The sequence below is a fragment of the Hydra vulgaris genome, chromosome 04 (genome assembly GCF_038396675.1).
Source record: "Hydra vulgaris chromosome 04, alternate assembly HydraT2T_AEP".
Classification (NCBI taxonomy): domain Eukaryota; kingdom Metazoa; phylum Cnidaria; class Hydrozoa; order Anthoathecata; family Hydridae; genus Hydra; species Hydra vulgaris.
Window position 1 is genome coordinate 35,868,494 of NC_088923.1, and position 24,007 is coordinate 35,892,500.

At 27.3% G+C, this 24,007-nt stretch overlaps 1 protein-coding gene across 1 annotated transcript in view; it reads right to left on the reverse strand.

The window, feature by feature from the left end:
- The window catches only part of LOC101238321 (MFS-type transporter SLC18B1), a 90,816-nt gene that overhangs the window by 51,902 nt on the left and 14,907 nt on the right, over positions 1-24,007 (reverse strand). The window contains exon 2 of the mRNA XM_065796192.1: positions 15,626-15,892. Coding sequence (XP_065652264.1) covers positions 15,626-15,877 — 252 coding nt within the window. The 5' untranslated portion in view covers positions 15,878-15,892. The remainder of the gene's footprint in view (positions 1-15,625; positions 15,893-24,007) is intronic.

The following is a 24,007-nucleotide window of genomic DNA, read 5'->3' on the forward strand; positions in this document are numbered from 1 at the left end:
ATATTATCAAAGTTATCACTCTATATAATATATATATATATATATATATATATATATATATATATATATATATATATATATATATATATATATATATATATATATATATATATATAAGTATTTAATATTATCAAAGGTATCATTATTTATAATTTATGTTTATTTCTACTTGTTATAAGGTATTTTATCCTGTCTTATGCTACAGCTTTATCATTAATTATATTTATTACAAACAGTTATTTATTTTATGTAATCATATTATCTTCTATACAACTTACTACTTTTCCAATACTTCTTGAATAGGGTCTGTATAGGGTATAGTTGTCCCCCCTGTCTTTCATTAGTAACACTTTCATCAAATCCACAATTATATTTTAAACTGTATATGTTACAAAATAACTGTAAAGTTTTTATGTGGTATCTGTTGTAACTCTGTATCTAATAACCATAAAGCCATACAATGTGACTTGTGTAATAAATGGATTCACATAAAGTGCAATAAACTTGATTCAAAAACCTACATCTCTTGAATGAATGAAACAAGTTTTTGGTATTGTTGCAAGTGTCTCAATGACACTATACCATTTTCATCACTAACAGATAATGAATTTAATCAGATAAATCTTTAAATAGAGAACCATCATGTGAATCTGTAGACTGTGCACCATCAAATCTCAAAAACATCTTCAAAAACCTTAATGATCTCAAAAGTAATAATATGAGTTGTAAATACTATGATACAACAGCATTCAACAATACTGAAATATACCTACATGTTAATATATCATCATTAATGTACTACATTGATGACCTTAAATGTCTTATTTCTCTCATGAAAAGCAAACCAATTATTATTGCCATAACTGAAACACTTCTTCAAAAAAATAAGATACCAATAACTGATATATCCTTAGGCGGCTATCTACTTGAGAAAACCGATTCATACTCTAATAAAGGAGGAACTCTTTTATATATAAAATTAGGTTTAAACTACAAGTTCAGAACTGATCACCAAATCAACAAACCAAAAGAATTAGAGTCAACCTTTATTGAAATAATTCTGTCATCTGAAAAAAATATAATTGTTGGATCCATCTATTGTCACCCTTGTATGTACATCACTGAATTCAATGACATTTACTTACAAACTCTATTAGACAAGTTATCAATAGAAAGTAAAAATTTTTTTTTTTTTTTTTGTTATTCACCTCCTCAAGGCCGAGAAGGCCACTACAGATGAGGAGGCTATTTAATAGTGGTTATAACCCTCTCTTAACTCTATAGCTACGAAACACGAACCTTAAAGAACAAGGCCGCTGCGCGGAGAAACAGGTTGAGCGCGGTACTACCAGGGAAGTGCTGGGGATCGAACTCGGAACCTCTCGCTTATGAAGCAAGCGCTTTACCACAACACCACTACCGCATATATATTATTTATTTACATATTATCCGCATACATATTATTCTTTTAGGCAACTTTCATATCAACCTCCTAAATTGGTTAATGAGGTATCAGTCTTTCTTAACTCTATGTGTTTTAACTCTCTCTATCCACTTATCACTATACAATCTAAAACACTCATTGATAATATTTTTGTAAACTTCTACCCTCCAAATCTAAAATCAGGCAATCTAACGGTATCTCTTGCTGATCATCTTATCCAATTTATTGCCATGCCATGTAAAACCAATAAATCTATTTACAACAAAACATGTTGTCGCTCCTTTAAAAACTTTAATCAAAGTGCATTTCTTGATAATTTCACAATAATAGATTGAGATCCTGTAACCAAAGAAGCCAAAAAAAGCATCAATAATTCTCTTTCAAAATTTTTAGAACTTATTAACAAGGCACTTGACAATCATGCACCTTTTGTACTGGCTGCCATTAAAGAAAAAAAAACCTCATGGGTAACTGCTGGCATTATTAATTCCATAAATATAAAGAATAAACTTCATAAAAAGTACATCAAATGCAAACACGAGCTCTTAAAACTGGAACTCTTCAACTAATTCAAACATTACAGAAATAAAATAAGCAACCTAACTCATGTCTCAAAAAAAAACATATTACTATAAATACTTTAATGAAAGTGTTAATGAACTCAAAAAAACTTGGATTGGAATAAAAAGCATAATAAATATAAAAGCAAATAGTAATAGTAATACTATAGAAAGTTTACATGTATATAATCAGACTATTACTGACAAAAAGCAAATTTCTAACTTATTTAATGATCATTTCTCCTCAATTGCAGACAATCTATCACCAAAAACCATACCCTCTAGGCATAACTTTAGCCACTTTCTAAAAAACCGTAACCCAAAATCATTTTTTATATCAACAGTTACACCACAAGAAATAAAAGATTATTGGTCCACAATGAATCCAAAAAAGAGCACAGGTCCCATTCCCACAAATATGCTTATCTTAGCATCAAAAGAAGTTATCCATTAACAGCTATAATTAATGAATCATTTAAATCTGGAACATATCCAGACCTATTTAAAACTGATAGGGTTATTCCAATCTTGAAAAAAGGCTCAAACACAAATCATCTCAATTATCGACCAATATCACTATTATCTAATATCAGTAAACTGCTGGAAAAATTTATGTATAAGAAATTAGAAAGTTTTTTAAGCCAGCACAATTGTCTATATAAGCTTCAGTTTGCAAAAAACATTGTACTAACCAAGCACTAATAGACATAACCGCAGGGATGCGGAGTCCCAAAAAGGACTCCGGATTAGAAAGTCACAAAAAGATTACTTTATCCTAGTTTTTGGTATCCAGGAGCTTTAAAAATATAAAAAAATTTATGGACAATAATAGAAAAAAAATTGAGACTTGGGTTAGAGAAATAATCGTTTTTTGAGTCCAGAGTCCGTAGGTATAATGGCGGCAAGAACTCCGGGACTCAAGGACTCCGGGCTTAAAAATGATAAGTTTCAAGTCATTAAATCTCATGAATTTTTTTATTATAGCAGATAATAAGTCAAGAAACATGTTTAGAGCTTCTGAACACTACAGACTTGGAAAAAGTAGAGATATAAAGCCGGAGTCCTTTTGGGACTCCGCATCCCTGCATAACCAAAACTATATGCAAAGCTTTAGACAATAACATATTTACTCGTGGGGTTTTTATTGACTTATAGAAGGTATTTGACACTGTGGATCATAGAATTCTGTTATCAAAGTTACATTGTTATGGTATCAGAGGAGTTGCTCACTCATGGTTTAAGTCATACCTCTTGAACCATTCTCAATTTGTTACAATTTCTGATATCTCTCTTTATACCAAATCAATATCTGTAGGTGTTCCCCAAGGTTTCTTGGCCCTCTCCTTTTTCTTATCTACATCAATGACTCAAACACACGCACCAAGTTCTCAAAAACATCATTTTGCTAATGACGCTAATGTTCTTATAACTGAAAAACCAATTAAAAAAATTAATCAACACCTTAATTACAACTTGACCTGCTTGTTTCAATGGTTAAGATCAAATAAAATATCCCTAAATGCTAAAAAAACTGAAATAACTCTATTTAAACCACACTCTGTACAAATTCATAAAAAATTAAATTTCAGAATCAGTGGCCAAAAGTTAAATCTTGTTACTCATATAAAGTATTAAGGAATAATGTTAGATGAAAATCTTTCCTTCACACACCAACCGAAGCAGACTGCCCTTAAACTCATCCGTGCAAATGGAACATTGGCAAAGATCAGGCATTTTGTTAGCTATGAGACTCTCATAAATAAATGGTATGCTATATTTAACTTGCATATGCTATATGGTTGTCAGATATGGGGGCAAAATCAGTCAAAGTATACAAAGATCATAGAAAGCCTTCAAAACAAATCACTTAAAATAGTTTATTTCCAATCGAATAGATTTGACTCTAAAATCCTCTATAATCTCTCAAAAATTATGAATCTAAAAGGTCTAATATTTCTACTGAATCGCACACTTGTATGGGACAGTTTGCATGATAACTTACAAATAAGCTTCAATAGTTATTATAAATTTGTTAATAAAAGTCATTGCCATAGTCTTAGATCAGCATCATGTAACAATCTTGTAATACCTTTAAAGCAAACAATTAAGTATGGCATTAATTCCATTAAATATATATCCATTAAATCATAGAATTATCTTCCCTCTGAAATCAAGACAACCTATCTAAAAAAAAGAAGTAGAGCTCTCTTCATCAACCAAGTCAAGGAATTTATCCAAGATAAAAATAATAAATGAAGCTTCTGCTGTGTTATTTATCTCAATAATTGTTTTTCATGTCGCTATGAATTTATACTTTGTACCTGTAAAATTCAAGTTGTTTTTGACTCTTTTCTTAAATAACATGCTATTACTGATGTTCTTGTTACTGTATTGTTATCGTTCTATTTAAAAGCCTGTTATTATTTTTAGTTTCTTTTTTTTTTATAAGTGCCTTTTTTTTTCTTTTTTTTTTTTGTGTTTTTTTTTTGTGTTTTTTTTTGTTTTTATTATTATAATATTAATATTATTATTTTTATTATTATTATAATATTACCTGATATTATTCATGTATTAGTAATATGTTATCAAATTTATAATGAATATTTGTATATATATGTTATCAAATTTATAATGAATATTTGTAGATCGTCATATTTTTGTCAGTTAAATAACTGTTTGTGACTGATCCTAACTTTGTATTTACTTTATAACGTGAAACAAATGATTGATTGATTGTTAATATTATTCTCATTCTTTTTGACAATAAAATCCACATGTAGCTGTTTTGTTTAAATATATTAGAAAGCATGTAGCTGTTTTGTTTAAATATATTATAAAAAACTTAAACTTAGAAGTGAAATTCGTAAAGTTTGTATTCCTGAAAATGTACTGAATAACTTTTCTATAAGTCGTAGAGCTTAAAGCTGATTCTACAATGCAATTTGTATAAAAAGGTATTAAAAGATACATTAATTACTAGGGTTGACACTTTTACTTATTTTGATGTAAAAACGCGAATTACTTTTAAGCGTAAATTACTTTACATAACTCGTATAAAAATATATAATTTACTTACATTTAAAAGTAAATCGTTTTTTTTAACATAAATTATATAGCATGTAAAACTTAATTGCTTAAGTTAAGTTTTTTAAATGAGTAACTGTTACTTGAAAAAGTAATTTTTTTTACAAGTAAAAGTAATTTGCATTTTTACTTTTACTTGTAAATGTAACTTACTTTTAATGGTAGAGACGGGCTCCCTGCCGCATGAGTGCTAATAGAGGCTGCTAATTTATCTTTTTTTTTTTTTTTTTTGTTAAGCAGAAATAGGTTAGTGGCTGAAATGTAACTTTAGCAGGAGAGAAAGGGCATATTTTCTAAGCTATGGGTAATTCATGCATGTGTAGCATCTAGTAGCTATGCTACTGGATGCTAACCATGCATGCAAACCTTGACTAAGTCACTGTTCATTAGTGCGCACTTTTTCTCCAGTTTTCTTTCTTTGTATTTGCCTTTTCAATTAAGTATTTTGTTATGGTTATATGACGCAATTTAACATTCTTGGTATCCACAAAGACATCAACTGCTAAACAGTTTTTTAAAAAATTTTAAGTCATTTAAACTATCTGATATAACTTATATGATTAAAGGAGTGTTTATCAGATATAATCTTTTATTGTGTTTTATCAAATATGATCTATTTGAAAAAAGATGGTTAGGAAAGTTGATCAATCTTCTGCTATAGGTTGTGGGCACTCTAAAAAGCTCTTTTTTTTGCATCGGTTTCCAACCCGCACATTATTACCCGCTGATTAGAAAATAAAATCTTATACAATTAAAATAGTGCTTTAGAATAAAAATGTAATTTTTTTTCAAACGTTAGTTTGACTTCGAAAATCAATCGCAATCTTGCGATTGTTTTTTCACTACCTTCCAGACTAGCTAGAGCTCCGAAACTTCCAGAATATGTGTAAATTTAATAAATGTACTTGTTAAAATTGTTTTCAGAGCAAACTTGAGAACTCCACCTTTTTGAATCTCCTTTTTTTTTTGATTTTACTTTATCTTTCAGACTTTACTTTGATTTTACTTTATCTTGACAGCATTTGTGTAAAGAAAGGGGGCTGTACCCCTATTTTTTTTCCTCTAATATTTTGTTTTTCTTTAAAGTTGGGGTTCATAACTTTTTAGAAAAAAGATTTTTTGCAAAAAAAGCATTGAAAAGGCATTTTTTTGATTTATTTGTTTTAGTAATAATTTTTTTGTCAGGAGGAAATACGTTAGTGGCCCTGATAAAAACTTACCATAAAGGAGGAAGGCATATTTGTAGCTATGTTGCTTCTTTTTGCTTCTCTTATTCAGCGTAGTCATTGTCATTTCTCCTCCCTAAGAGGTCTCTTATGGTAGGGGGGGGAGGGTCATATGAATTTTTTTGCCAACTAGAGACACGCAAAAAAAAAAAAAAGGTCCTTGGTATTTGACATTTGCCAACTATACTTCAAAACTTGCCTACTGATATGCTAAATGTACAAAACTCAAATGTGTATATAACAGCTTAAGGAGGGGGAAGGGGGATACCCCTACACCCCTCATTAGGGATGGCCCTGGTCATAACAGCCACTCCAACAGAAATTAAAATTAATTTTATTTTTTTGTTTATTTATTAATAGCTATTCATAAAACTGTTGTCTGGAATAAACTAATTTGAATTAGTATATTCCAGACAACAATTATTCCAACTAGTCATTTCCAGAAATAACTTTCATTTTGGTTCGATTGCTTTTTAACAACAACCTCGCTGAATAAAAGAAGCCAAAATACAAAACTTAGATTAAAATTGCAAAATGCAGAGCCATTTCCAAAGCAAAAAAAAAACCAAACAGTCTTTTAAAAATGCTTTTAAATAACTGATGTAAATCACATCAAGATTATTTAAAAAAAAAAAATTAAAGTTAAAAAAGTAAAAGTAATTGATTTAAAAAAAATTGATTAATTTTTATAACCACAACAGCTGCTTATTTTAAATTTATTTAATATAGTGAATTTAGTAGGGTGGTTCAAAAATGCACAATTTTAAATTTATTTAATATAGTGAATTTAGTAGGGTGGTTCAAAAATGCACAATTTTAAATTTATTTAATATAGTGAATTTAGTAGGGTGGTTCAAAAATGCACAATTTTAAATTTATTTAATATAGTGAATTTAGTAGGGTGGTTCAAAAATGCACAATTTTAAATTTATTTAATATAGTGAATTTAGTAGGGTGGTTCAAAAATGCACAATTTTAAATTTATTTAATATAGTGAATTTAGTAGGGTGGTTCAAAAATGCACAATTTTAAATTTATTTAATATAGTGAATTTAGTAGGGTGGTTCAAAAATGCACAATTTTAAATTTATTTAATATAGTGAATTTAGTAGGGTGGTTCAAAAATGCACAATTTTAAATTTATTTAATATAGTGAATTTAGTAGGGTGGTTCAAAAATGCACAATTTTAAATTTATTTAATATAGTGAATTTAGTAGGGTGGTTCAAAAATGCACAATTTTAAATTTATTTAATATAGTGAATTTAGTAGGGTGGTTCAAAAATGCACAATTTTAAATTTATTTAATATAGTGAATTTAGTAGGGTGGTTCAAAAATGCACAATTTTAAATTTATTTAATATAGTGAATTTAGTAGGGTGGTTCAAAAATGCACAATTTTAAATTTATTTAATATAGTGAATTTAGTAGGGTGGTTCAAAAATGCACAATTTTAAATTTATTTAATATAGTGAATTTAGTAGGGTGGTTCAAAAATGCACAATTTTAAATTTATTTAATATAGTGAATTTAGTAGGGTGGTTCAAAAATGCACACTTTTAAATTTAAAATTATATGGTTTATTGTGAAGAAAAGTGTCTTGATGTTATTTCATCATATAGATGAAATAACATCAAGTTCTTTTTTTTCAGTAAATTATTGTTACTTTTTTAGTTTGAATTTTTTTAAATTTTAAGTAAAAAAGTTAAGATAAGTGCAAATCACAATATTTAAACAACCAGATTCCAATCATATATTTAAAATCAGGCCTGTAGCAAGCTTTTTGTTTTTTGTTTGAGAAATTAACTTAATGTAATGACATGGAGCAAACTCTAAACATTTATATCTTCATGTTATGTAAAGCTTTTCAAAAGTATTGCGATTATCAGAGTCTGTAAACGATAAACCCCTAAAATGATTATCTCCCTGTCATGCCATTAATGTGAGAGCAATGAGTTTATAACATTTATATATACATTTTTTTTAACATTATAAACTAAATATAAGTTCATTAACAAGTCTCTAATATCATGCAATAATCTCTTAGTGTTCAAAAATTATGACCATATAAATTATGAGCAACCTCCCCAATTAATTAGGAAATTTAAAATATTATCTTTAATTAAGTTATAAGTTCATATGACAATCAAATTCCGTTCCTCATTCAAAAGTTCAGAGCAAAAGTTAATTTAACTCTTTTTTCGTGAATAAGTAATCAAATGACGTGGACTTTATCATTAAAATTTGTTGAAGAATAACAAAGAAAATTAAGTTTTTATAAGTGACTTTATTCTACAAGATCATTTGTATTTTTCAAACAATATTATCAAAATTAATTTGTTTTTCTTAATTTAATTTGGTCATCGATTATTGTTTTTTTATTACATGGAGACGTTCTTTAATTCAGTGGCTGATTTTCACTTTTTAATTTTTCTAAATTTACTGTTACGAGTAATTACTTTTCTTTCCTAAAATATACAAATGGCGGGGGCAAGAAGAAGACAAAAATAGTCTTATTGCCAAGCCCCTAAATATCTGTACATAATAAAGTCATTAAAAACTTGTCATTTAAAATTGATGATCATGTGTTTTTCTGAAGATTGAGTTTAATAAGTTGATTTTAGTTGACAATTATAGTTTTGTATTTTTTTGGAATATTCCTAAAAACTTATATTAAAAAAAAATATATTAAATAAAAATTAATATATATGAAATACCAAATTCTCCTGCTTTAGTATGTTATTTTAGAAAAAGATATCTTTTTCTAAAATAACATACTAAAACAGAAGAAATATGCCATAAATAACAGAAATTTTGAATAATTTTATTTTTTTAACATACAAATAAAATGGTTTTAAAAAATATCATCCACGAAAACATAAATTAAACAAAGTACAAGATTTAATTTTAAATTGATTTAAATACAAGTATTGTGTGATATTATACCACATCTAAAGCAATGTAATAAGGTTTCATAATTTGAAAACGTGGTGATTCCTTTTATCACCAAACTGATTAGAATTACTTAATGAACAGCATCTTTCACTAATAGTTTTATTAATAGTTATGTACAAATGATGTCTTTTAATGTGTTGTTAAAAACTATATTAAACTCATTAGCCAAATTCATTTCAGAGATCTGGAACTAATTTAATGCGATGTAGGGAAAAAAGCAAAGATGGCAACTTTGTTTATAAAAAACTCAAGCAAATCACTACTGCCACTGCTACAATTATTTCCTTATTCATCATGTCTGAAAAAGTAGAAAATTTTAATAAAGAGCGATGCCTTAAATGGTTAAAAGAGATAGGACAATCTTCAGGAGGAACTTTAAAAGAACTAAGAAACAAAATAAAAATATATTTATGTTTCCCAAAGCTAACAAATAGACTGAAAGCAAAAGCAAACATGTACTATTGTTTTAAATGCAGTCTTGATCCGCTTGAAATACCTTTAATTACAGCTAAATGAGATGTTATACCCTATAGTAGAGATATATTTTACAGATACTGTGACTATAAAAAGTATGGTAGCTGTGGACAACAAGAAAAAGCATTCAGAATGCTACAAAGTTGTAAAATAGCTTCAGTTAAAACATTAACCTATGAAAATGTTACATACGTTAAAGCGATGATTAAAAAATCCTATGGCGAAGATATGAGACCAGCTGTTTTACTTTTTGATGGATTTAATCCTGAAAAAGGACATTGTAGTTATCCTGTTGGTCCAAGTGTTGTGCTGCCACATAATTTCTCTTTTATTGTTTTTGAAACATTATAATGATACAAAAGAAAAGATTTTGGCTCTATCATTCACAGAACAGTTACAAAAGTGGCACCATCAATCAAAAAAAGGATCTATTCCAATGGTACCATTAAATAAAATTAAACCAAAATCTGCAAAAATGAAAAAAAGAGATAGAAATACAGTTATATCAGCTGCTGATCCAGAACCAAATTATTTTAAAAGAAATGTGTCATTAATTATTGAAAATTTGAAAAGAACAGTTAAAAAAAGAAATGCCTGTAGAGGAACATGTTTATTCTGTACTAATGAAATCAAAATATGGACGCAAGTCATCTGTTGGTCAACATTTACACTATAAATACACTCAAAAAACTGCGTTTGCTTTATCAGACCATATTTATTGCAATACTCCATTATTTGATCAAAATATAATTCACATATATAATACTAAAATTGAAAACATCAAATTCTACATTAATAAACTTACTAATAATTCAACTGAGAACACTTCAGGAAAAAAAATTTGTTTAAATAAAACAAAAAGTATTACAAATAGCATCCCAAATTATATTGAAATTACTAATGCACATAGTGTTTATGATGGTTTAAAAGACAACAAACTTTATAGTATCATTAAAAAGCAAATTGCTAATGGTGATGTAAATATTGACATCAGTAACTGTGTGACTCCAAAACCATCTGGTATTAATTACATAAACTTAGAACAAAACACTAAAGAGTGGCATGAATACAGAAAACATAAAATTACAGCCAGCTGATTACCTTATTTACTTGGGATTTTAGGAAAACTTAATTTTACATTATTTTGGGATGCAATTAAAAATCTGACATCTACACCAGACCTAAGCCATTTAGAAAATATTAAAAGAGGTAAATTACTTGAAAATACAGCAATTAAAAATTTCAAACTACTTTCAAAAGCAAAAATTGAAAAATGTGGATATTTTAATAGTTTATTCGACAATAAATATGGTTGTAGTCCTGATGGATTAGGTCCATCAGGCATTTTACTAGTAGTAAGAACTCGAGCAGCAGGTTGTGTTGGTTCAATAACAACATTAGCAAATTGCCCTCAATATTATGTTCAGTGTCAGCTACAGATTGAGTGTACAGATGCAGAGTTTTGTGTTTTACAATCTTTCCATCCTGAGACCAATACATCAAAATGTTTTTTAGTTGAACGAAATAATACCTTATTATTAATTATTAAAGAAATAGTAGATGTAATATATGAAGGGAAGAAAATAAAAACATGGAATCATCTTGAAATCAAGGATCTACTCAGTTTTGGAAAAAATATAATTGGTCATGTACCTGATTTTATTATGTTAAAACCATTAAGAAAATTTATAAAAAAGTTATCAAAGTTTGTGCCCGTTGTAAATTTTGGAGATCAAAATAATTTTAACATAATATAACAAGTTTAGTTTTTTCAAATGTGTTAAGGTTTATTTTTATGACTAAATAGTACATACATGAAAAATCCAATAATTATTCTTTAGGACCTATAGGTTCCATTGTCAAATTAACAATATGGCCTAACATTTGCCAAGTAGATGATTAAATATCAATTTGGTTATTGGCCAAACCGTCTTCATGATACCCCAGTTACATATTCTTCCAATAAAACGTTCATCGTGAATGGGTGTTGCAGCAATATCAAAATTTTTAGCAATATCTTGTTCAGAAAATTGACTGCTATCTTTTTGTTTTGGTCTATTTAACAAGATGCCTTTCTTTGCACAAAAATCTTGAATAGAAAATCCACGATCACTCATTACTTTGTGTTCTTCTTCAACATACAAAATAGCATTTGATTTTTCAGTAATTTCTGAGTCTGAGATTGATCCTGGGTAAATTTCACTGAATAAAATTCCTCCATCATGAGGAGAAATGCCAATCAAAGCTTTGCCAGTTTGAGTATTTTTATAATTAGAAAACATTAGAAAATTCAATTCGAAATTTGATGCACTTTGAAATTTAAACTCTGTTGCATCTATTACAAGGTCTGTCGGACCATGTCCTGTTTCAATAAAACTTTTGGGCATTTTTTTAAGCAAAAATCCAGATGTAGGTTTCAAATTTATCTTATTAAATATAGTAGCTAAAAATATTACCCATCCAATAAAAATTCTTTGCATTGTTAACTTCGACTTATCTATTATATAGGTCATTACCCCTTGATGTAGCCCATGTCTACATATGGTTAAAACAGAAAATAATTCTGTTGCTTTATCAGTAGTTCTACGGCTCGATACATTAACTTCACTGTCTAGATATGGTATTAAATGTGTATAAGGAGTAACACATTCTATAATAATTTGAAATTGTTTTATTGATAATCCACATAAGTATTGAAACGTTTTTGGCTGTTCTATTAAAAACTTATATTCAAATTGTTTTTGAGAGAATTGTTCAATTTTATTTTTTAGACTATTTACATTTTTGTGGTAAGTGATGCTAGCAGATTTCAGCTTCGAAAGTTCAATGTTTTTTATATGAAGTGCCTTTTGCAATTGTTTAATTTTTTCCTTCACTTCTTCAAGTTAAATTTTTATGTCATTCATTTGAGCTTCAGTGGAGTTAAGCTTTTTATTTAATACTATTTTAGATAAAGCTTTCTTTTTGTAAATAAATGGTGTTGTAGTACCTCGTTTTGGAGAGCTACGCAACAACTTTTCAGAAAAACTGTTTTTTATCTGTGTGGCTAGTTCAAACTTTCTCTTTGCTAAATTGTATCTTTTTTTTAACATAGCACTAGGGCTTTTATATGATTCAAGTTTTATTTTAGCTAGTGAGTGTTTTTTGCTTATTTTTTCATATTGGTCATCTGGTATAATGTCTGGCAAATTGTTTGGATTTTCTCTTTCTTTCTTGCTCCAATGAGCTCCACATATATGTCCTTTTTCCCAGTTCATGCCACTTGTTTTAAACATTTTCATATAGATTTTTTGTACGCTTTCTGATCTCGGTAAATGATAGTATTTAATAAGGAGACCATTAGAATTTTTGATTTAAAGTTATTGAAGCATAAAGCAGAAACGCAATACCATTTGACCATTTTAAAAATTTGCAAAAGTTAAAGTAAAATTTACATACTAGTAAGTAGAAGTTGGTGTTTTACAGAACTAAAAAGCTACCATTTTTTATTTTTTTCCCTACAACGTAAATATAAGTTTGCGGACCGCGTCTAATGAATTAAGCTAATTTAAAGTGTTTATAGTAACCAATAATATAATGTCTACTTGTGTAAATTTTGAGATGTAATATTATTATAATAATGAAAAACCAATGATTTAGGTTAATAAATATACTGTTGGTAAATAAAACATACTTAAGTGGCAAACTTAAGTATGTTCTTGTTTATATCACATTAGAATGTTTGGGGAAATGTTGAAACAACCACCTTATTCGGTTTGGGTGTAAACTTTATATAATCATATTCGGTTTGGGTGTAAACTTTATATAATCATAACCTTTGAATTTTGATTTATAAAACCTTTCGACTAAAATTTAGTGTAAAAATTAAAAAATAAAAGTTACTAATTTGTTGCCCTCACATTTAGGGAAGGGATGGTAAATGTTTGAGGGTATTTTTTTTTTCCAGGCTCTAATCACCATAAGTTTTATTTCTTAATCTACGTATAAATAATTGCTTAGCTACAGCTTGGGTTATACATATATTACACAGTGGCGTAGCAAAATATTTTTAGCCAGTAGGCATACTGGTCCAGGTGCCCAGTTTTAGTTTCTCTGGAACAATAACTTTTACTAAAAAAACAACAAAAAAAACTCTTTAAATACATCTTGAGCCTCAAGGCCCTGGGCCTAGTTGCTAAAGGGACATTAAATAATGCTTACACTGGCTTGCCGTAGTTGGGTCACTGATACTACACACAGAAAAAAATATTTTAACAATTAGATCTAAATTTTTCAGGCCCATAAAATACTCTTGTTTCTAAAACCAGTGTCAGATTAATACTTGCAGGGTCTGGGGATACTTTTAAGCAGGTGGCCTTTTTTCTTATTAAAATGGAAAAAATAAACAAAACAAAAATAAAGCATCTTCTTAAAAATTTCAGAGCTTTTAAATCTGTGGGACATGGGGTTGTAGCTCCCATAATCCAGGACTGGTTTAAATTTTCCCTCCTTAGTTTTTAAATAAAAAAAAACCTGTAAAAAGAACTAACAATTATGCCAATTATGCCTTTCAAATAGTCTACCCTTTCTGAGTATGTGCGCTTTCTCACTGGTGTGTTTCAGCTTTGTCAGAATTCTCGACTTTACTTTTTTGCATTACTGTTGCACAAGATCCTCTCAAAGTTGTTGTAGAATATAAGTAAATTTACTTATTTTATATAGATTACTTTTAATTTACTTTACAAATTTTATAAAATGTAACCTAATGTAACTTATTTTTTATAAAAATTTGTTATTAATTTTAAAATGAAAAACTCCTACTTTAAAAATATTATCTTATTTGTAAATTTAATTTTCATTTGGTAGCATATTACTTTTATGTAATTTGTTTTCATATGCAAGTTTTTTTTAATATATTTTTTTTTAGTTACTTTTATGGGTAAATGTAAATTACAGTTTTAGGAGCTATTATATTATGTAATGTAATTTTTATTATTATGTAATTTTTATTATTATTATTATATTATGTAATGTAATTTTTAAAAGTAATTAACTTTTAAATGTAAAAGTAAACAGCTTTTTTTTTTGACTTACTTTTACATGTCAAAGTAAATTACTTTTTGATATAATCTATTTTTACATAACTTACTTAGATAGTAAAAAACATACATTATAAAGTAAAAGTTGTTTTAAAAAAATTAATTACTTTTACGGAAATGTAAATTTACATTGAACATTTGAAAATACTTATGTAACTTAGTTTTTCATAAAAATTAACTTACTCATGTAAGTAAAAAAAAGTAAGTAAAAGAACCATCTCTAAAATTAAGACAAACTAGGCTATAGCTAGTCGCTAGCCCATTTCCCAACAGGAGGGGTGAAGAATTTTTTCAACCAATAACCTTCACTATTCAACAGTACAATTTTATTTTATGTTTCGTGAAAAAAGTGTGGGATACAAACTTCTCTCTCTAAACTTAAAAACTCCTTATCTTATCTCACTGCTCAATACTATAAGCATTTTTTTTTTTCATATGGTAATATTAGCGACTATTATCATATTTATTATGTTTTACTTTTTACTCTTCAGCAGATTAATGCATAAATGCGGAAACCATATTTTGATTAGAAGTGGGAAAAAAATACTTAATATTATAATATTATTAGTTGAAGTAAACTTGTATAAATCATTTTTATTAAGTAATGGCACATGAAAAAAAGGCATTTCACAGCTTGTAATAACATAATACATAATAAAATAATAATAATAATAATAATAATAATAATAATAACAATAATAATAATGATAATAATAATAGAAAAATAAACAAATATGTTTGTAAAAATAATAAACCCAGTTAACTCGCAATACACACAAGTATATTGAGATGATAAAAAAACAACCTCTAAACTAAAGAAAGGTGCAATAACAGAATTTGCAGTTTGGCCTACAAAAAATATTAATCCCATTGAAATGATAACAAGTAAGTCTTTCTTATTTTTGATCAGCTTTTTTTTAACCAGGGGCGTATTCTCAGAATCAAATACTTCTGCTTCTGATAAGATAACATAATCAATACTTTCATCTGAAGAATTTCTCGCAATATCTAATGAAATACTAGAATGTTGATTACGTAAGCATTTGGTGCAATCCATTTTCCAATAATGCTTCTAAAAATAAGTTTAAAGAGGCTGTAGTTATGTGAATATCCTCATAGATAAATAATACTGTTATTATAACTTATATTGATAACACTGGTAATAACTCAAATAATCTTAAAGACCAGGATAACAAAAAAATATATATAACTACACAACAATCCAATTGTAAAAAATCCTCTTATCTGTAGTAGATTACCACCTTTGCCTAAATTATCACCAACCCCCCCTCATCCCCAATTAAAATTCCATAGCAAATACTGCACATGGTGATAATGCATAATGAAAATGAGCTACATAATATTTATTGTGTAATAAAAAATCTAATTAGCTGAGATTACACCAGTTAAACTTCCTAAAGTAAATAAAAATATAAAACCAGTAGTTCACAACTAGGGTTGAGATTTTACCGGGTTTTAAATTTACCAGTAAATTGGTAAAAATAAAGGAATTTACCGGTAAATGCTAAAAAAATGGTAAATTTTAAAAAATAGAAATTCTTATGAAATAACATGCTCTTTTGACTCCTTAACATAATTTAGACATAGCTATGAATAAAACACAAAAACTGCAATTTTTAGGATTTATTTTTCATCTCTCATTCACTCATCTGGATCAAATTTTTGTGACAAATAGTCCAGCAGCAGAAAATGCTCTCTCCGATTCAACACTTGTGGGAGGGAGAGTTTCCAGAGCATTGAATAACAGCACAAGATTTGCAGTTTTTTTGCTGGTGGCTTCAAAGACCATCATTTCTTTTGAAATGGCCTTAAACTCATCATTTGAGTTATGTCTCTACTTTTTGGCTGAATGCCTCTTACAACTCTTCCTGGAGAGAAAGTTGTTCTTCAGCTTCTTTTTGTCCTTTGCCTCTCTCTACTTGATCCAGGATTTCAATGTCTTTTGTGGGGAAAAGCCTTGAAAGCAACGACTTTGCAGATTTCTGAAGAACAGTCTTAGAAAGCATGTTAAAAATTTCATGCTCTTCAATTTCGTGAAGGCAGTCTGGGTTGGACAAATATTTGTACAGACTGACAAAGTTGCTTTGTCTCCTCTCTGTAAATGGCTTTAAGACAGCATCTTTTATTCTGATGCAAAGGCTGGATTTTTTCTGATTCAATTTATTGATCAGAAACTTGAAGATTCCCTCTGCTGTCAACAGGGTGGCATTTTTCATGCAAAGAGCTTCAGCTGCCAATTTGACTGGTTCAAGGGCATCAACAAAGTCGGTCAAGATGTCCAACTCTTGCTCTGTGCAAATGAGACTTGGAGAAATGTCTGCAAGAACAACTCCAATTTGTTCATTGATTTTTAGAAACTGTTGAATCATTGCCAAGAGGCTGTTCCATCTTGTTCGACAGTCCAAAATGAGAGCAACTTCTCAGCAGTGGTGTTTTTTAACTTCTTCTTGGAGCACATCATTTTTGACTGGAGATTTCCTTAACAACTTGACAAATCTCCCTAACTTTGATGATGACAGACTGGAAATGAACTTTGACCTTTGGGAGAGAAATGCTTTCATTGATTTCGTCATCAATGAATCTGGAATTTTCTTCGTTGTCCGAATTTGAATCTTCCTCCTCGTCATTGTCGCTCTCCACTTTTTCCTCGTCCAAATTGTTGCTCTGATTTTTTTCATACAAAACTTCGTGAACGGCCGTATGAACCCCGTGAGTGTAGCAAGTTTGATGTTCTGTAGGAACAATTTTGCCGACCGAATGAATGTGCTTTTGGTTAAAGCATTAAAACTAAATCCGTCCAAGGCTACCAGTTTTGAATGAACTTCACCAATTGACTCCTTCTGAAAAAATGTTGAGATTTTGGAGGCTGTTTTGGCTGCAGGTTTTCTTGTTTCTTTCTTGTCATGGGGCTTTTTATCCCATGTTTTTGACCAAGATGGTACCGCATTCCTGTTGTAGATCCTGTGAACTGAGTTTTGTTCCCACATATCTTGCAAACACATTCAGAATGATCTTTTTCATAATGTTTCCAGATTCCAGACATTTTTTTATGAAAACTGTAACTATTTTATGTGTGTCAGTTGACTGACTAAAGTACTACTTGACTAAATAAATAATAGTATTGAATAAAAATGATTGAATAAAATTGAATAAAAAATGAATAAAAAAAAATAAACACTAACACTTTCTTTTAATTCATAAGATGCATCAAGTGGCATCAGACGCCATCTGTAATGGAAAAATTAATTTAAAAGTTCAAAATTTGTTTGTTTTGATATGAATATTTAATAAAAATGGCAGAAAAAGCTTAAAACACTTTTTTCTTAATTTTTACCATTTACCATCAAAATTTACCGGTAAAATGGTAAAAAAAATGGTAAAAGCTCAACCCTATTCACAACATGGGTATGGATAAATTAATCTTTCCTCCATACTTGTTGCTAATCCACAAAAAATTTTGAACTCCTACAGAAACAGCGATATTCATAGCAGCTGTTATAAAATAGGCTCTAGTATTGACACCTAATCCTACAGCGAACATATGATGAGCCCATACAATAAAACATTATAGACTACACCTAAATAAGCATATAACATACCTATATAACCAAAATACTTGTTGTTCTGTAATAGATTATTACCTACATCTGAATTATCACCTCATCCCAATGGAAACCCAAAATGATGTTTTTCAGGTTATAACTATTAGTAGTTAACCTAAGACACCCATACTACCATAATAAATATTTTGTTTTGATACTCAAATTCAATACTTTTGAAATGTATTATAAAAAGAGGCGATATAAGAAGATTGTCAGTGATAGAAACTATACAACTTATTAGTTATAAGTTTACATGAAACTGCTTTACAAATACTTTTAGATCTGTCTGAATTATTATCTCCTTCTACAAAATCACTCAATATAAGATTTTGAGTGATTTTGTAGAAAGAGATAATAATACCTTATAATGGTATCAAGTGATAATGATAGAAATTATACAAATATAAGCTCATCAGTTAAATAACTATGTAAAAATAGTTTAGAAATATTTTTATATGTCTGAATTATCACCTCCCTTCAAGTAAATTTTTAAACTTGCATATGATTTATCACCTCCCTAGTAAACCATTCAGTATAAATGTTAAGATAATGGTATTGATTAATAGTGATAAAAACAGTCATAAGTTTAATATTTATATAACTACATAAAAATACTTAACAAATATTTTTATTTGTCTGAATTACACCTACCACCCCCTTATAAAACTTAAAACTTGTGTCTGAATTATAACTTTCCCATAGTATATCATTTAATATATAAAATAATAATGATAGTGATTAAAACCATACAACTATAAACAGACTAGTTATACATATATTTTAGTTAAATTACATTACAAATATTTTATATTTTGTAATTAGTCCAACATATTATAATCAGTTTAGCTTAATTTAAAGATTTTATAATGTTATATTTATTTTTGTCATTTTTCTTAATTAAACATATCAGCATTATATATTTATTTTTTTTAATATATATATATATATATATATATATATATATATATATATATATATATATATATATATATTCAAAAAATTGCTGACCTCATTTTAATGTTTTAGAGTAAAACCTTTGTGTTGAGATACTTTTGCCGACCTGATGCCGACTTCTTACATGTTAAGATTAGTAATTTATTGCTAACTTTATTTTTCCTAATTTTTTTAATTATTTTAACTTTATTTTTCCTAATTTTATTAAAAATTTCCTAATGCGGTAGTGGTGTAGTGGTAGACCGCTCGCTTCACAAGCGAGAGGTTCTACCACTACACCACTACACCACTACACCACATTTACATTTTTTACAGTTTTAAAAAAACATGAGAAAACAGATAAGTTAAAAAAAAAAACTTAAAAAAAATACTTGTGCCATTTACTGTACTTCATTTTATATATAATATAAACATGCAATGTACTATATTTAATATATAATAAAAATTATATAGTTGTATAATTTTTATCATTATTAATCAATACCATTATAATACTATCTTATACCAAATGATTTACAAAGAGAAGGTTGTAATTCAGACACAAGTGATTTACTTGGGGGGAAATAAAAATTCAGAAATAAAAATATTTATAAAGTATTTTTAAGTAGTTATATAACTAATAAACTTATAGCTGCATAGTTTTTATCACTATTAATCAATACCATTATTCTACCATTTTATATTGAATGATTTCCTAGGGGTGAATTTATATGTTAAATAAGTATATAAAATAAATTAAATAATGTTGTTTGCGGCTTTAGATATATCAAACTTCTTATTTTATTATTGTTACATAAAAATTTTTGTTCAAGTATTGAACTGTTTTTGTTTTTTAGTTTTTCATTAAGGTTTTAGTTAAAATTACTACATGTGCTATATGTAAATATTCCATGAAATGTAAAAATCTATTTCAGGATTTCATTAGATTTTAATATTTAATATTTCAGAGGTAAGTTTAGTGATTTACAAGAGGGAGAGGTGATAATTCAGATGGATAAAAATATTTGCAAATTATTTTTATGTAGTTCTATAACTAATAAGCTTATATTTGTATAACTTTGATCACTATCACTTGATACCATTAAGTTATCTAATATTGAGCGATTTACTAGGGGGAGGTAATAATTAAGACAGATTTAAAAGTATAGTAAGGAGTTTTTATGTAAACTTATAACTTATTAGTTTATAGTTGTATAACTTTTATCACTGTCATTCATTTTTAGCCTTTCCTATAATATACTTCAAAAGTATGGAACTTGAATTTCAAAACAAACCAAGAAACTTTATTTCTAGAATTTTTGTCTTCCTGGTGTTTTTTTTATTGTTTATGTTTATCAAGGTAGTACGAAGGCGTTACACAACTAGCAGCTTTAACCTGCAAATGCAACCTCATTTTGAGTTTTTAATGGGGGAGGTGATAATTCAGGTGTAGGTAACAATATACTACAGTTTTCATATCAAAAATAGTTGTAATAAAATTATTTGATCCTGCAATCGAAGAAAATCCAGCAAAATGTAAACTAAAAATAGCTAGATTTACAGATCCTGTTGAATGAGCTAATTGGGCTATCAGATAGACAGATAATTAAAAATGGATAAAGGAAATAGACAGTTGAACCTTTTTCTGCTCCTTCTACTAAAGGTGAAGTTAAGAGTAAAATGAATGAAAACGAAAGTAATGAAAAATTATTTAATCTTGAAAAAGCCATGTCTGGGGCTTATATATATATTATAATATATATATATATATATATATATATATATATATATATATATATATATATATATATATATATATATATATATATATATATATTATATATATATATATATATATATATATATATATATATATATATATATATATATATATATATATATATATATATATATATATATATATATATATATATATATATATATATATATATATATATATATATATATATATATATATATATATATATATATATATATATATATATATATATATATATATATATATATATATATATATATATATATATATATATATATATATATATATATATATATATATATATATATATATATATATATATATATATATATATATATATATATATATATATATATATATATATATATATATATATATATATATATATATATATATATATATATATATATATATATATATATATATATATATATATATATATATATATATATATATATATATATATATATATATATATATATATATATATATATATATATATATATATATATATATATATATATATATATATATATATATATATATATATATATATATATATATATATATATATATATATATATATATATATATATATATATATATATATATATATATATATATATATATATATATATATATATATATATATATATATATATATATATATATATATATATATTTATATATATATATTCTCACATATATATAGGATATATATATAAATATATAGATATATACATATCTATAATATATAAATAAATAAATATATATATATGAATAATTATATAGATATACATATATTATATATATGAATAAATATATAGATATACATATATTTTATATATATATATATATATATATATACGGAAAAAAACACATACTGAAACTTTTTAGTCCCTGTGTAATAAGTGCAATACTGTGTTTACAAGATATACAAATAATTCTCGACCAGGAGGTAATCCACTGTAACGAGTGGTTGCCCTCCTACATCAAATAATGGACTGTCAATTTTTGGCAGAAGAAAATTGGCTAGCCTTTGGACAAGGAAACCATTCAGCAACCTCGAAAATATTGCATGAGTGGTGTGGCAAAATTTCACAGTTTCTGTTTTCACTTTCTGATAGAATAAATAAAATAGAGAAGAGCGAAAAAAAAAATATGAGCACTTGCAACTTTTATAATTAGAAAAAGTACTTAATGTAGAATTAATAAATCAATTGAAATTTGACATTGCGCAAACTTAATCTTTAGTCAAACAATCAAGCGCAAATGATTGGATTCAAGTTCAAAAATCAGGGAAACAAGTTAAGAAACCAAACGATCAACTTATAATAGCAAATTCTACTATAAATGAATTAAATGAACGTAAAAAGAGAGCTAAAAATATTATTATTTATGGAGTGTCAGAATCTGATAAAGCTTCTTTAGACGATAAAGTAGTTTAAATTAAAGCGAAAGTGTTGGAAATATTTACAGAAATTGGAGTTCAAGACATAAATTTTGAAAATGTGAGACGATTAAGAAGTAAAATTTTCGACAAGCCAGGTCCGTTGTTGGTTAACTTGGCTGATTCCAATCTACGAAACAAAATACTAATTTCATCCAATAAATTAAAATTGCTTCCAAGTTTTTAAAATATCTACATATCTCCAGATATAACAGATGCTGAACGTCAACAGGGTTTCATACTCAGAACACAACGAAATAAACTTAATAATGCCCTTAAGGAGACGGACCCCTTTTGGTATGGTATCCGTGGGAAATCAGATCCCAAAAATTTAAAAAGAAACCAATCGAATTTAGGCAGTAAGGCTAATCGCCTGTTATCTATGAGTAATATTGAATATGAGTAATATAAATTGCATGTACCTAAATGCCACATCTCTTGACAACAAATTTGATGAGTTTAAACTAGTAGTTGCAACTTACAATCCTACAATTATTAGCATTACTGAAACATGGTTCAAACCTGCTTCTCTCTGCAATTTGGATGGTTATTGTTTATATAAAAAAGACAAATGTGATGGTCGTCGAGTTGGAGGTGTATGTATTGATATTGATTCCAAAATAATTTCATATGAACTTAATGACAATGCATTTACATTGAGTCAAATAGAGCATGTCTGGGCTGTTGTCCAGTTTGGCCATGATAAATATCTCTTTGGATGCATTTATAGACCTTGTGATTTCATGGATATGACGGATATTGAAAATGTATTTAAAACTGCAAGAGAATATGTTGACCTAAAAGATTTTAAAGATCTAATTATAGTTGGAGATTTTAATTTTCCTGAGATAAGTTGGTCCAATGGATCTATAAACTCTATTAAAAGACCATCAGGCATTGAGCATGATTTCTATCAAATAATAAACGACAATTACTTATATCAGCATGTAAATTTACCAACATATCAAACAACAAATAAATCTACCGTATACATTTTAGATTTAATATTCACCACTCACTCAGCAAATATAAGTGCCATCGATAGAAAATTTGTTTTAGGAAACATAACCAGAGGTCATTTGATACTATGTTTTGATTTTATTTTTAAAAGTAAAACAAAGAATGTAAATACAGAGGAAAATAAATTTGTATATAGAAAAGCTGATTATAATAGTATTGGAGATTTCCTTACAAATGTTGATTGGCTTCAGTACCAATCAACATTTGTAAGGAAATCTCCAATACTATTATTTTTCATACCAAAAGTGTTCAAGAAATGTATGATGAGTTAATTTATTATACTGAAGAAGCATGTAACTTATATGTACCTATAAATACCTCATTTGTAAATTCATCATCTAGGAGAATGTGGCTAAACAAAGACCTAATCTCACTCATTAG